This window comes from Thalassophryne amazonica, chromosome 23, assembly GCF_902500255.1.
Source record: "Thalassophryne amazonica chromosome 23, fThaAma1.1, whole genome shotgun sequence".
Classification (NCBI taxonomy): Eukaryota; Metazoa; Chordata; class Actinopteri; order Batrachoidiformes; family Batrachoididae; genus Thalassophryne; species Thalassophryne amazonica.
Genome location: NC_047125.1, coordinates 15931661 through 15945115, shown reverse-complemented (window position 1 = coordinate 15945115; position 13455 = coordinate 15931661). Strand labels below are relative to the sequence as shown.

General features: G+C 39.2%; 1 protein-coding gene across 15 annotated transcripts in view; it reads left to right on the top strand.

The window, feature by feature from the left end:
* The window catches only part of LOC117505291 (adhesion G protein-coupled receptor L3-like), a 397273-nt gene that overhangs the window by 355446 nt on the left and 28372 nt on the right, over positions 1-13455 (top strand). For all 15 annotated transcript variants that reach the window (XM_034164911.1, XM_034164909.1, XM_034164919.1 and 12 more), the window contains one exon: positions 9417-9585. In XM_034164911.1, coding sequence (XP_034020802.1) covers positions 9417-9585 — 169 coding nt within the window. The remainder of the gene's footprint in view (positions 1-9416; positions 9586-13455) is intronic.

The following is a 13455-nucleotide window of genomic DNA, read 5'->3' as shown; positions in this document are numbered from 1 at the left end:
TTAAAAAAAAAATGTGACAGCATGACTAATAGTCCAGCCAGTACAGTAGCTTGGTTAAAAATTGGCTTCTTCGGGTGGATTATGAGAAAATAATGAATGCAAATTATAGGTTACCAGGTAATATTGGCATTCTTTATATATATAAAAAAAGTAGAACTAACTCTTGTGTTGGCACTTCGTATTGCACTGCATGAATGGCATATTTGAGTATGTATGGCTGATCATATAAAGCCGGTAATTACTTCAAAGTCAAATTGCACTGAACTCTGAGTACAGAAACAGAACAGAAGTGTTGTTCGATAGTAATAAACTCCTTGTGCTATTTGAATTTGCCTTGAAGTCTATGTATGGATTACATTTCACCAATGTGGTGTGTTTAAATGCAACAGATTGGACTTGAAAAGAGGGTTCAGTTCAAGTTAAAGTTCAGTAGCTTGCTCGTGAAAGAAGAGACTTTTCAGTTGCCTTAAAATGACGCAGCATTTGGGTCATTGTTTTTGACACAGGCTCCGGCTACTTGGTGTCATTCCACAGATGGTGTAAAGTTGTTTCGCAGCCTGTTTGCCATGATGGATAACAGCCTTTGCTATGTTTATGCTGTCTCCCTTGCTTTTTTAAAACCACTCAAGATGCATTAGTCAGCTTTAAGGCCAGGTTTCTTTTTATCCCCCTTTCTTTCTTTTCTCTGGGTTCTACACAACAGAAACTGTCTCTGCTTTTCTCACTGCAGTGACATGCACCTTAAAAAAGCTGCAGTGACATACCTTGCCTCGTCTTGCCCTGACATGTCATTGTGTTTTTCCATCATGGTCAGCGCAACGGCGGCATGAGATGGTTTGGCTCCAAAGAACCTATGTCGACGGCACAAACGGTGTGATATTTCGATGACTCGCGGAACTCGGCTTTGGTTCGACATGAAGCAGCGGTTCCTGTTGTTTGCTGTTCGTCTAACTGATAGGGGCCTTGTCCGCACCTGTTTGTTTTGCCTCAACGTCATAATGAGGCTAATTCCTTCTTTGCAGTGTTAATAATACTTGAATGGAAATGCAAGACTTCTGTAGCAACTGCGGAGAGGCGTCCTTCAGTTGCACGTCTTTCGTCTTTTCTTTCTGCTATTCACTATATTCCCTTTGTCTGTGCTTTGGCCTTGTTCGGCTTTGCTGTGTAAAATGTGCGTCGACGGCTTGCAACACAGGAACCAAAAAAGGGAAATGGCTTGACATTTGCGGATTGGTTACGGGAAGTGTTGACACAGTCGTAAAGGTTAGCCGTTGAAAAGAGATTGGATAAATGAGAGCAGGCTAGCAGCAGTGATAATTAATGTTAGATAAATGACCATATTCAATTGTGCTCTTTCACACCACCGACAGTGAAACAGTAACACTGCGTGTGCATTTGTTAGATGCCACTTCCACAGACGGCTGTCCAGAGCAGCCATAGAGACAGCAGACTTTGTGAAATCTAAGCGTCCGATTCCTTTTAGATGTATCTATGTGCATAAAGATGATCAGGAACCACACGTAGCCTCTGTTTAATTGGTTTGCCCATTTGGGGGAGGAGGTTCTTTTAAGGGAACCTGTTAAGATTGCAATCCTGACATATGGAAAGTAGCGTGTTAAAAGTAAACGCACTTTGGTTTAATTGAAATTGTCAGTTTAGCAATCAAAAGCCGAATCTTAAAATTCAAAAATCTGTAATCAGGTGGAGCATTTTGTCTCAGTGAATCCTTCATGAAGAACCTCCTGCAGACTTTGAGATCATTCCTACTTGATGTGCAGCGAGCTGTTTCTCCTCTGCGGTTTCTGCTCGGAGCAAAATAACAATTGTAAACAAACACCCACTGGAAACATACGTCTTAACCAGTTTGGGTTCAAAAAGTAAACTGAGGAAGGTGAATTGAATAAAAATAAGACTGTAAGCTGTGGAAGAGTGAGCCTGCAGGGCTGCATTCCCCGAGTTGGACTGATTTACCCCAACGATTGTGGAAAACCTCTTCACAACATGATTAAAGTGCTGGAAACATGATACAGCTCCATCACAGGGAAGTTGCACATTGAAACACTAGGAATAGAAGGTTGATGCTTTGCTCAGTAACATCAGCAGAGAGATTAAGCTGGAGACAACACTGCAAGAAATCGAACCAGATCACACAATTTGATGGGTATTGTCCACGTTCCATGTGCTAAAGGGAGATTGTAGCCTTTGATTGTTGGATAAAATGTGAGGTTTGATGCGCATATGCTGTTTCACTTAGTTTGTCACACACAAACACCAAATAACAAATTTAGATTCCCGATTCAAGGCCGCCACTGATCATTCTTCATGTTATCTTACTCTTTTAATTCATTTTATTAGGAAACGGAGCGTGCCGCGGCCTCAACTTTACCTAAATTCTGGGTCTTTTAGTGAAGCTTAGGGCTAGTGGCCAGCGATCACCTTAGTATTTCCTGTTTTTCTTGTTGTTTAGTGCTGACAAATTATACTGTATTTCTTGTCTTTCTGATGCCTGATTCTGTTTTTCTCTCTGTCTAAGGTGCAGCTCCATCCAGAGATAGGTGTGGTAGTTCTGCTGGAGACCCTCCTGTCCTGTGCACCAACAGCATTTCCTGTATATTTGTTTGGTGAATTGTTCTGTAATTTGTGTCTGTAGCATGGCCCAAGCAGAGGGTCACCCCTTTGAGTCTGGTCTGCTTGAGGTTTCTTCCTCAGAGGGAGGTTTTCCTTACCACTGCTGCTCTGGGGGTTAGTAAGGTTAGACCTTACTTGTGTGAAGCGCCTTGAGGCTACTCTGTTGTGATTTGGCGCGATAGAAATGATAATAAATTTAAAAATTGAAATGTTATGTGGAGTAGCGTCAGGAAAGGCATCCAGTGTAAAATCTGTGCCAAATCAACATAGCGACCCACTGCGGAACTGCTGTGGCAACCCTGAGTGAAACAAGGGAGAAGCCAAAGAGACTTACATTTACTTAATAACTGCTTCATTGAGCAATATCAAAGTTGGACCATAGAAAGGCACATATGCCATTTTTTGGGATCGATACTAGGGTCACAAAACACCAGCTTATTGGTGACAACTTGCCCACGATCATCCTCTTGATGAACCTGTGTTATACATTCCAAGATTTGCCCTTCCAGTTTAATAACTTGAGAGCGACTGTGGGCGTTGTTACCATTTTCCACCTCCTTGTCCATGTACGAGACCCCTCTTGTACCTCTTGGATGCATTACTTTGTTTGCTGTTCAGAAAATATCGACTGCCAGAGCTCTCACTGTTGTGTGATCTATCACACTGGTCTTCCATAATGTACCAAACACCTGACCTCTGACTCCGAGGCTCACAGACTTTGAAACCGTCTGCCATGTTTCAGATAGCCTCTGGAAAGTGGTCTGAAGCTGCGTGGCTTTTGTCAGCCCTCATTCATCTGACGCAGTTCTTAGGCCAAGGCCCATTACTCATCACGCAACTGCAAGTCAAGCAATCTGGCCCAGGTTTGGAGTGTTTACCAGATATTGTTTAAGCTGACCTATCCATCAAAAGTCATGGCTGATTCCTGCTGCCAGTTTCTCATCATGAAAATCTAATGGAATGAAGAAAAAAATTGTTTTGAGCTTTTAACATGGATTGAAATTTAATTTATTTGATTATCACATTTCTTTATAGCACTGCAATATGTCAGCACCGGAGATTTGTTTGTCTTGTTCTGAGTGAAACTTGGTGCACCACTGACCATAATAATCAAGTTGGCGCAATCAGTCACAAATATATAATATTTCAGTTCCATACATTTTAACTTGTTTTGACATGTGAAAGATATATGATATGAATCTTTTTTCCCCCAATTATTTGCACTCACTGTTCCATTCCTACTGGAAGGTAGCTTCTTGCTACAAGATCCTACTTTGTCTGCATGGATGGCTAGGTTGTGTTTATCGCAATACTTAATTGCTTTTACCAATAGCAGTGATTGAAACCGTATCCTTCCCTGGGGTACTGAGGTCATGTGAAGATCATTTACATCAGTGTCAGGAAAGGGTGATGGATGAGGAGAACCGTGTGTATTCCAGGCATCCCTGGCCCTCAGAGACCAAGTGATTAGACAGGTTTTAATCTGCAACTATCGCTATTGCACCAATGGTGATCCCCAAGTATTATTTAGTTTGCTGGGTGCTGTTCGGGACCTGGGTATGGGTGTTGCTACAGAGGTAAAGGTTTATAGTCCAAAATACCCTGTGGAGTTTCTGCTGACCACACCCCTCTTCCTTCAAACAGAAAGCACCCCTTGGTTGTTACTTCTTGTCTGTTGCACAGCTGTCTTGCATGGAAGTCTGTTTACAGCAAGGGAAGGGAAAAAACTGGAGATTTTGGAAAAAAAAATATTATTATTATTATTAATAATAATAATAATAATAATAATAATAATTTGAAATCAAGATTAAAAAGTATTTTCTTTTTGACTTTTAAAGTCCTAGGGACCATAAAAAAACATTAGTTTATCATCCATGACAAAGGAAAAGGAAAAAGCTGGAAAAAAAATTAAAAAATATACATAGAATCAAATAATAATAATAACAATATGAATAAATTTTACCAATAATCATGATAATAATATTAACAATTAAAATTAGAAAATGAGATAAAAAATAATTTCTTTTTGACTTTTAAAGTTTTACATATAAAGTAAAAAATTAGACATTTTGACTAATCTCATAATTATGATTTTTAAAATATTTTTTTATTATTATTTTATAATTCAAACTTTCTGTGAGGCACCTTTGTGGTAGTTTTCTTGTTTTCGCATGGAGTGCTGTCCCCTCAATGGGATACAGAACTGTTGGAATTTCAAACAGACCACAAACTGTTCACAGGTCAAGCACGAGATTTTCTATAGTCAAACATGACGTATGTCACAGAAGTCTAAAACGAGTTGTAATTTGTGTGTAACAGGGCTGTTTGTACATGAACGACACCGAATTGTGGCATTTTGTGGATATTTAACAGAAAACCCAAATTATATTTGTGCTGTAAATTGTTAGTCAGTTTACTTTTGTTTATTGACTTGTACCTTTTCCCCTGCTTCATCTTTGTAGTTTGATGTCTTTTCTGTTCATATATCGTCACGCCGCCTCGTTTAACATGCATGAATGTTTCATCTCTCCTGACTGTTTGTCTTCTTTTGATTAGTCTTCAAATCCTGACTTTTTTCCCCCCCACCAGCAAGAATAACGGTAACAACAAATGCACTGTGTGTCTTTAACATATTTTTGTTTCTCATCTGCCATTTTTGTTCCTCTCCACTTTAGCTATCGCTTTTATGATGGATGTGTTATTGTACAATGGCACTGGTAAGACTCGGTGTTTCTCAGTGGCAGCTGTAGAGTAGATGTGAAGTAGTTTTTGATGTGACCCCCCCTTCCCGCCTTGCATAACCAAGACAGCCACACCTGCAAATAAGCATACGACTTTTGCATTTCTTACAAAAGCTGCTAAATGGGATGAACTGTATGCCACTTACAGGGAAAGGTGCACTTTCTTTTAATCTTGCATAGATTGGGCTCTCTTGTGGGAACTTCAAATAAAATATGCTAAGTAAGCGAATCTCAAGGATAAAAAATATCTCTGGCAACGTAAAAAAAAAAGAAAAGTGCACCATTGATGTCTGAAACACTTTCAGGTGATTGCCATTTGAAGTCTTCTTTTAGTTAAATAATTAACACCCTGTCGAGCTGATCACAGCCTTTTCCCTTTTTTTCTCCTCAGAAGCAGACTTTAAAAGGACTTCATGAAAAATTAAAACAGATAGAATTGACCAACTGCAATGTCATATACAAATGATCTGTGACTCGGTGAATGACACCTCTGCAAATTAAGTCATTTGGAAGTAAATTGGCAGTAATTCTGGCATTTTTACTCTACACTTAGCATGATAAAGCATTTCTCAAGGGTTTTTTTCTTTTTTTTTTTTTTTTACTAGTTATTTATTTTGTCCTTCGAAAGCCTGAAAATGCCACAGTGTGATTTTGCTGCAGTCCCTGGTGATGTACGGAATGTCTCTGCTTCACTGCACCACAGTTGAGTTGTACAGCTGCAATATTTAAGTATAATTTGCTTAAAGGATATTTTTAAATATGCCTTTTCAGCATCACCAGGTGTCATTTAAACATAGTTTGGAGCCGAAAGTCCAAAACATGAATTTTTGAGGCCTGATGTGTTGGTGTGTCTGTCCCTTTAAATGTAAATGATCTGCTGCATGTGTTACAGAAGTCTAAAATGGGCTGTTTCGGGCTTAAAGCTGTAGGGCATTTGGAATTTTTAAGATTTATCTCAAAAAGAATTTTCTTTCACAACCACTATAATTTTATTCCATAGCATTTAAATAAGAGATACGTAAGATTATATTGCCAATATGGTCAAAATTAATGCTGCCTAGAAGCCGTTTAGAATTTCAACCCCTGAAGGGGGCAAATTCAAACAAATAGACACCATGTCTTACATTTGGTAGTGACATCATAGATCACGAGGGGGCTTCCTCCAAGCTTTGTGAGTATGCTGGGAAGAACAAAACAATTGCCAATTGGAGTAAAGAAGCATAGCGTGACATCATCTGGCTGTTCACTCGAACAAACAAAACCAAGATGGCAGAAAATGCTCCGAAAGGCTCTGAAACACCTTATTTGTGGATATATCTAATATGTTTCTCATGGATGAGAAATTTGTAATTTGTAAAAGTTAACGAAAAGTAAACACGTTTTTTTTGTTACCAGACAACAACTCGGAAGTGATTTTAAAAACATCTTATAGATGTGAGCGTGCATGCCATCGGAATGCGCGGTCTGTCTCCGTGAAGGCATTGGAAGGAAAAGACAATACTACGGGATTACCTGCCAAATAAATATGTCCTCTTCATTAAATGAGCTGTAATATTGCAACATTACAAAAATAAACCAACATTGTCATGCTTGGATTTTGGTGGAAACTAAATTTTGTCTGTTTTGTGAAATTTGAAAGGCTGTACAGCTTTAAATGTTTATATCAGGATAGTTTATACATGCACACTCACAGAATTGTTGTACTTAAGGGTGTTTTACGTCAAACCACAAAATAAAAATTAAAAAAATTATTATTTATTTGTTCATTTTTTTACAATATGACTCTTAAATTGTCTTGTGACACAACGGTTTCTTATAGGTAAGTCTTGCAAATTAGCATTTTGGTCCAAAAAAAGACAAGCCACTCTGTCTTCTCTGGTGCGTTTTGTATCACCTCTTGCATCTCTGTCACCTGCCATCCTTCAGGGGACATGGTTTTGCACTCTTTTGGTCCCCATCTTGTGTTTCTCCGTCCATTCCAGGGGCAGTTGGCTTGATGAAGTACCTTTCCCACCAGGTTATTAAGACAGCCCTGGGAAAATTATGTTTAATGGTTGCCCCGGTGAATTCATAAATCATTTATTTGGCTGCACACCTGGCCCATTTATAAGGGCTTAAAGGCGAAGGTCTGCCAGCATTTATGATGGGACCTAGATTCTTCTGTGCATCAAGATAATTGTGCTCAGCACCTGTAAATCACAACCAAATCCCAGATTGTGTGAACGTCTGGCCTCCATGTGTGACGCCATTAATGGAACCTAAATAAGATGTCCTCCTCGTTGGTGTGTTTCTAATTTCATACATCAGGTTTCAAGGCACACATTTCCATTCGTTTGTTTCATACTTTGATTTGAGTCTGTCTTCCTTCTATTATTTTAATGCTCTTTTTGGTTCTTGTTGCTCAGCTATCAGGATTACGAACCAGAGATCAAGTAAGACAAAATTGGAAGGGCTCTTCTTCCCCATTATGCCATCTTTCATTTACTCATCCATACGAACAAATCGAGACCCAAATCCATCCAGTGCCTGTCTGTCTCATTAACGTGATATACGATGGAGAATTTGGTCGTGGTGAAGACCATATTAGCCCTCCTGTGTTATATCCTGCAGATGTGACGGGCAGGATTAGTTTTAAGTGACATCTGCGTCTTCATACAGCACTCTGCAGAAATGTTAGGCTCATAAAGACGCTATTTATATGAGTAAGGATGCACAACTTGGACTGCAGTCAAGTGCACAGTTTGCATCAAGACTGTAGACACGAATTGCATGGTGGTATTGATGTCAACCTTCCAGACAACCACAATTAATATATTATTATTATTCAGTCCATTTTAGCAGCAAAAAGATCTGAAACCAATTTCCCCTGGAAAATGCAGGTGAAAGTACTTTTAGCTTCTTATTTTTCAGGGTTTTATTATTTTTTATGAATTTATTTGCTTTATGCGTGGTTGCTTGTACTGCAGCACATTTACCACTTACGGTTCCAGCACCTGTGAATATTAAGTGCCTGATTTATCATATACTTATGACTGAGACTGGACATATTTTTGGCTCAACTGCAAAATGTCCCATTGCTTTAAAATCAGTCAGTGGTAAAAATCGTCTTTCGTGTGGTACATTACCATAATGACATCAGACATCAGAGGGCTGATGGAAACCCTGTGTGCTCTTAACAAACATGACTTTGTTGAATGGCTTCCTTGTGACTTCATCATGACACCACTCAATCAGAAGTATTTTGCTGATCATATCGGTTCTAGATCATCTCTCTAGGCCTATTGGTTGTGGAGATATAGCAGGAAATATGTGTCTCGCACCACACCTTTGTTCAATCCACTCCAAATGTTAACCATCTCAGGACATCTGCCCAAGTAATATTCACACCAAATTTGGCAAAAATCTGTTCAGCTGTTTGATAGTTATTTAGTTCACAGACAGACACGCACACACAAACAGGACTGATTACAAAATCCACTTCACTGGTATGCAGGGTCACAACAAAAAGGTACAAGTAATGAGACAAAATGAATGATGCTTGGCTCATGTGCCCACACAATGTTTGAGCTCTTTATTGCTCAGGAAGACTTTACAACACACTCATGAAACATGTATTGTCCCCGTGTGAGTCATCGTCTAATGAAAATCATATTTGTCAGCCCCCTGTTACAGGCCTGCATTAATGTATGGGTGAATCTGCAGTTTTATGACAGTCAATGATTTTTCAAACATGCAGCAGTGCCACTTGACAGTGCAAATTGGCAAAGGAAAGACAAGCCATCACCAGGAAAAAAAAATCAATTACATTCATCATCGTCATCATCATTTCCCATTAGTTTATCATTGGATTTTTTCTGTTTTCCCCTCTCCTAATTGTCATATTGTTGACTTTGGTGGATTTCCTTTGTAATTCCCTGGTACCACACTAGAGATCTGAGGATGTGACTATTGAATTTACCAAACACCTATTTGATTAATTTGACCAAATTTCATCATTGCACTGAACATAAAAACCATTGGTAAGATGGTTGTTTGTTTGCTTTTCAGATCTTGGGTGATTGGGGCCATTGCCTTGCTTTGTCTCCTCGGCCTAACCTGGGCGTTTGGTTTGATGTATGTCAACGAGAGCACCGTGGTCATGGCTTACCTGTTCACCATCTTCAACTCCCTACAGGGAATGTTCATCTTCATCTTCCACTGTGTCCTGCAGAAGAAGGTATAGATCCAGCTCTCAAGTTGTATTATTCCATACTCAATATCGACGGTACCTAATTTAAAGAGTTTGGAAAGATGCAAAACCCAATTCAGAAGTTCACACCATCTTTGACACACATAAAAGAGAACATGATTGTAAAAGTAAAATAAACTTCCAACAAGAAGCAGAAGGTGAGTAAATTCAGCCCCGGTTTCTGGATATTTCCATTGTGGAAGGCCAGATTTGTTGGTACAGGAAAGTCATCCATGTTTCTCACCGGTCCTGACCTAGAATCATACATGGATAATGAAATATTTGGATATTCATTGGAGAAAAAACAGGCCGATTTTTGTCATGTTTGGCATTGGTGCGGTACGTATTGGAGTAACAACAGAAAGTGAGTATTAATCTGTCCTGTTATGCATGAAAACATATCTCATCGGTTTTCCTGTCATGCAAACATTTTTAAATAATCTGTTTATTTACTTATGGCTCACTGTTGTTCCAGCACAAAACGGCCATTTGTATGATCACAGAAGAACACGTAAAGGTGTTAATCTGTCTCGTATCTTCAACAGAAATGGATGGTGCACGGCACAGATGTGAGCCGAGAGGTGTCAACGTGACATAAACATGAAATCCATTGGGCAACACCACAGATGGCGTTAATATGTCTTGTTTTATCAAGCCTATAATTATAAAGGGAATTCTTCATACATCTATGACATCTCAATGGTTTTTTATTCATCTGTTTGGCCTAGAAATGCAGGATGAGTTGGGTAGAGGTGAGAGGCATTAAAATGTAAGCATGAAAATAATTAGACACCATTCTGTCTGTTTTGGATATGATTTTTGGGGGAGGGGGGTCTGACAAGCTCTCATTTGCATTTCCTTGCCAGATATACATTTCACTTTCACAAGAAAACATATGTAAATATTAACTTTGTACCACGACTGGTATATTAGGGGTGTAGCAATACACTAGCTCTATGATTCAACACATATTAAGATACACCTGTTGTGATACATATATATTGTCATATATAATTACATAACATATTACACTAATGATGTGCAAAGTAATCTTTGGTGAATGTTTGTAAATGTTTGTAAACTTTGTAGTGCATCCGGAAAGTATTCACAGCACTTCACTTTTTCCACATTTTGCTATGTTATAGGTTTATTCCAAAATAAATTTCTTTTAAGATTTTTACAAATTCATTAAAATAAAAAAAGAAATTACATGCATGTAAGTATTCACAGCCTTGAAGCTCAAAACTGAACTCAGATGCATCCTGTTTCCATTGGTCATCCTTGAGATGTTTTGACAACTTAACTGGAGTCTACCTGGGTTAAATTCAGTTGATTGGACATGATTTGGAACAGCACACATCCTGTCTACATATAAGGTCCACAGTTCACAGTGCATGTCAGAGCACAAACCAAGCATGAAGTCAAAGAAATTGTCTGTAGACCTGTGAGACAGGATTGTCTTGAGGCACCAATGTGGGGAAGGGTACAGAAACGTTTCTGCTGCTTTGAAGGTGCCAATGAGCACAGTGGGCTCCATCATTCATAAACGGAAGAACTCCAGATCCACCAGGACTCTTCATAGAGCTGGCCACAAAAAACAAATTGCCAAAAAAAAAAAAAAAAAAAAATTCCATGTTGTCATCGGACCCGGCGCCACAAGGGGGCGTTTGGGGGCGACGCCCCCTCACATCATCAATCCCGCCCCCTCAGATGTGAGAGTTATCAAAAAAATAAAAATAAAAAGAAAGAAAAAGAAATACTGGAAAATATAGCAAAATATTAGTTATTCAATATTATTATCACTTTACCGGAGTGTTGCTGGGCCGGTATCGTAGATTTACGTCGACGGTACCTGGCTATACCCGCCCGCTATGCGTAAACAAATGACGTCATAGCGTGCATGCAGCCCAAGAACTGTCCGCAGAGGGGAAAAAAAAAACTGTCCGCAGAGGAAAAGATGAAAATGCGAGAAGTGTGTTTTGGTCCCAATATGGATATTCCGGATGATTTACTCATGGATAGTATGACAATGAACAGCAGCTAAAGCAGCCAGCTTGATGACGCACTGGCTAAATTGGAGAGCAGCGTGCGCCAGCTAGCCGACACGACAAAAGTTAAGTGAGCCAACTTTTTATGTACGCGTTACGTGTCGTGTATCTCAGTAAAAAGTGATAATGATAGTGATAGTGCTGTTGTCGTGCGGTATGCATTTTCTTAGTCCCTCCGTTCACGGCCAGTCGCCCGCAATGACAGATATTAAAGTTATGTATTGTTGTAAATATATCTACATGAAAGGTTTATCTTTGACCCGTTGTGTGACGGCCATGCCCAATTGCGCTGTGTTTACGCTTGTGATGGAGGGCTGTATGTGGGGTTAATCTACTGTCTCGTGTCATTTCTCAGATCAGTTGTTGGTTTGGTTTTGTGGTACACAGGAGATCACTTGACCGAGGGTCTATACGTTCAAATAATAATAAAAAAAATACTGTCATCACTCTTTACTCTTACTCAGTCAGTCTCTTACAACGGTGTAGCCTCAATACATGAGCTTTCCAGTAGCGCACCCAATTCATTACGCACACTCATTGGCACGTACACTCCGGTGTGCACTTTTTTTGGGGGGCGACCCCGCCCCTTGTGATAAACTCATCGCCCCCTTAATATTTTTTTCTGGCGCCGGGCCTGGTTGTCATTATGGGGTGAGTAGAATTTTGTTGGAAAAATTGAATTTACTCCATTTTGGAATAAAGCCCTGATAACACTGAATAATCAAGCCATGAATAATGAGCCACATATGGATTTGTCAGAAATTTCAGTGGTTATTCAAAAAATGAGCCATGTATATGAACATTGTGCAAACAATTAAAAAACACTGCACGTAAGTGATTGTGTCAGTGTACCACATCACAGCACAGCTCATCTGAACAATTCTAGTGAGATGTTAAATCTATCATAAACATACTTTTACAGCTGCTCAAAAGATGGAATGAACATGCAACTGTTTTACCAAGCCATTACAATATAAATATTACAAATAATCACCTTTTAGACTGTTCCAGATACTTTCTCCACCTCATGAAGAGCAGGAAAGAGAGTGAGGAAAAAAGCTCCAGCTGAAACAGTCCTCTGTGATTCTGGAAGCAATTTGAGATGTTTTCAACAGGCAAACTCTGACAGAATCTCCTATGAAATAATTATTTTACATACGCAGTGCCCAGCGCACAAAGCACTGCATCCAGCGGAACAAAGCAGGTGGGATTATCACAACGAGTGCAGAGTCAAAATAGTCTGTCCAAAATAGCCTGTCCTGTCCTTGTAACCACAAGGTATTTGGATTGGGCTTCTAACAGCCCGTACTCACCACTAACATGCCTCTAACATCCTAGTTTGTCCTCGTAGTACCTCATACGCAAACTGCCCCAAGCTGTTTTTGCTAAATTTTGACCTTCTCGAAATTAGTGCCACACTCAGAGATGAACCTCGTTAGCCAAGTATTCTGCCTCTAAGAGCCACTGTTCTCCCACGTTTGTTAAATAACTCAACTCTTGGCCAAAAACATGCTACTTGTCTCATTATTCATTCTTCATTATTTGGTGGGACCAGGGCTTTTAATGATATATGCATTTAAACAAATTATTCTTCAGTATAAATTGTAGTCCTTGATGTTATTAGTTTCATATTTATATAATTTATAAGTCATTGATTGTTCTGCAGTTGGTCATTATTTCTTCGTTGCAGCAATTGAATTTCATGGTACCATGATACTCACTTCAAGAAACTATGATTTGACACAGGCTATACGATATGATTATCACGATTCATGATGTATCATTGCATCCCTATTATTTATTGTAAATG